General features: G+C 43.5%; 1 protein-coding gene across 1 annotated transcript; it reads right to left on the bottom strand.

Annotated features, from left to right (window-relative positions):
- Positions 1-1,019: 1,019 nt before the first annotated feature.
- Positions 1,020-1,994, bottom strand: LOC102021895 (melanoma-associated antigen 8-like). The gene has a single exon (XM_005406479.1). The coding sequence runs from the start codon at positions 1,992-1,994 to the stop codon at positions 1,020-1,022; it is 975 nt and encodes a 324-aa protein (XP_005406536.1).
- Positions 1,995-2,627: the final 633 nt, after the last annotated feature.

The following is a 2,627-nucleotide window of genomic DNA, read 5'->3' as shown; positions in this document are numbered from 1 at the left end:
GCTACCATTGATCAATATTTCTTAGTTCGTACATTACCATCTTATTGGTTTATGATAATCTTGCCCCATGTAGTACTCACCACATGATTTTGCTCCACAAAATTTCCTTTGAGAGGTGGGCTCATGGGCAACACATCTGGGATCCCTCCTGTCTCTCAGGAGCTATTCCTCATCCCCATTGCCCCATTCCTATTCCCTATTCCTTTTCTCCATTAAATTTATCTACTATTAGAAACAGTTTTGGGCTCACTGTGTCTATGAGCAGATGGGCTTCTTTATTAACAATGCTTGGGGCTGGGGATTTAGCTCAGCGGCAAAAGCGCCTGCCTGGCAAGTGCAAGGTCGTGAGTTTGGTTCCCGGTACCAGAGAAAAAAAAAAACAAAAAAAAAAAACAATGCTTTCCTGTGTATAACAGAAGAAGCCAAGCAAATTCTGGTGCACGTATATTTTAATAGTATAAGGCAGGAAAAAGAAATAAAAATCCAAGAAATGATTTTATCAGTATATCTAATTCTAGGTCCAATCTAAATTCATGTAAACCTCTTATACATATCCAAGAAAACTCCAATGCCAACCTTATTTTATCGTAAAGAATATAAAATTTTCCATGTTTATTTGACAAAACAGGAAAACCTCTTACACTTGCAATTCAAAAGCAAAATCCATTTGTGATCAAGGTCAAACAAAGTCACTTTCATGTCAGAATTCACAATTACATAACAATATCAGGAAAGGAATATACATGTGAGATCAGAAACACCTATCAAATCAGATTTTCATGATACTTCATTTCTTCAGAAAAAAGAACAACATTTCAAAAATTCATAAAGGAAACACATTTCAATCTCCAGGTAGCACAAAGAGAAAAGATATCAAACTGCTATGCATGGTATTTTATCCCCTCCCCCGCCCCTCTAGAGGTTATAAAACTGCCTGCTCTCCTGAAACACAGACAGCAAATTGTTCTCATTTCACAGAAAAGGGGAATTAAACCTGTGATGTGCTGTGGAGCATTGTGTCACTGTGACTCCTGTTGCCCTGCAGAGGCCCTCAAAATACATTTTTTGGCTCTCAAAACCTGCTCATGGAGTTCTGGGTGAGACCTGGGGTCTGTCCCATCAAGCATGAACACATGGTCTAGTACCTTCATCCTGGTGGTTTCAGCATGGGCTCTTGGACCCCACAGGAACTCATAATGAGGAGGATCACTATGAGGAACCTGCTGGTACACCAGGTACTCTTCCCGTACCAAATCCTCAGTGATGAATTTCCAGTGCTCCCCAATGACAATGTGCTTCTTGTCAGCTAAGTTCTTCCTGTGTCTCACAATTTCCCTAAGGTACTCTTCACTGACTCGGTTGCCCTTTAGGAAGATCACACTCAGGACGACTATGAGGAGGTCAGCTTTAGGAATAATCTGATCATCATCATTCAGTATCCCACTGTAAGTGAGGCCCAAGAGAGGGACAAGCTCATACTTGTGTCCAGGGGAATCCACTTCCCTCATAATAATGCCAAAAGCCAGACGCATGCACTGACAGATTTTCCTAATGATCACAGGGAAGTCATCATGGGAATCATTCTCCACAATGTGTGTAATTTCTTCCTTAGTGATCTGCTCCTTCTTTTGATACTTCTGAATCAGAAATCGCACAATCTTATCTAACTTATCATTTACAAATTCACCCTGAATGATCTGAGTGGTCTTCTTATCCTGGGAGAGACCTGGACCGTGCACTTCTTGCCAGCTGGATCCCTCAGAACGTTGACTGCTTTCACTGGAAGCCATGGCAGTGAGGGGAATCCCCAGCCCAGGCTCTTCTCTTGCTGTGGCTCCCATTAAAGCATAGGAAGAAGAGGATCCAGAGGCAGCATTGGCTGCTGCTTCCTTCTCTTCCTTGAGACCCTGTACACCCATGAAGACCCGTGCACTTCTTTCGCCAGGATGGCCTTCCCCGAGTTTGCTGTCTTGGCTGCCTTGACCACGAAGCATCCTGGTGTTCCTTAAGGACAGCAAGAACTTCCTGATGAGGAATCAGATGCCTGCAGGACAGAGGGAGATTATTAGTATTTTCAGGTAAGAATCACACTCTAATTGCCTCACACAAAGGCCCATTACAGGCCATCTCTTTGGCTGTCTCTTCTGGGGGATACTCCCTGATAGTAAATAAAGCCACAGTGGTGATAGCATGTACGGTCACACCTGTCTTGAGGCAAGACCTGGAGTTCACAAAATTCAGTGTGGTTCATATGCTCAAAAAAGAGAACTGGTTCCATCTTTATCTTGATAAATGTTTATGTCTAGGGCCCTCTGGGCAATGATTTTGCGCTACCTTCTTAAAACAGCAATAGTGCAGTGACACACTCAAAGAAAACATGGGAGTACATGACACAACCTGCGTTCCCTTGGTCTGACTACAGGTTACAAAAGGGGAAGGCTGATGAAAGGATGCTTTGTCTTCAGGTGAGTGTGTTTCCTCTGCCTCACCTAGAGCCTAGATAGATACTGGGATCCTACTTCTGTTGTCCTGCTTCCAGCCCCCTTGTACCAGGGCCCTCACCTTACTGAGAACAATGAGACAGAACTAAGAGAGAAGCCTCAGGCTGACAGCCGTGGCCATCCTTC

This window comes from Chinchilla lanigera, unplaced genomic scaffold, assembly GCF_000276665.1.
Source record: "Chinchilla lanigera isolate Chin_1 unplaced genomic scaffold, ChiLan1.0 scaffold00097, whole genome shotgun sequence".
Classification (NCBI taxonomy): Eukaryota; Metazoa; Chordata; class Mammalia; order Rodentia; family Chinchillidae; genus Chinchilla; species Chinchilla lanigera.
Note: the sequence above shows the minus strand (reverse complement) of the source record. Positions and strands in the feature narration are given on the sequence as shown.

Bases quoted from the DNA above. Each gene is read 5' to 3' on its own strand.
- LOC102021895 (XM_005406479.1), bottom strand. From the start codon at position 1,994: ATGCTTCGTGGTCAAGGCAGCCAAGACAGCAAACTCGGGGAAGGCCAT.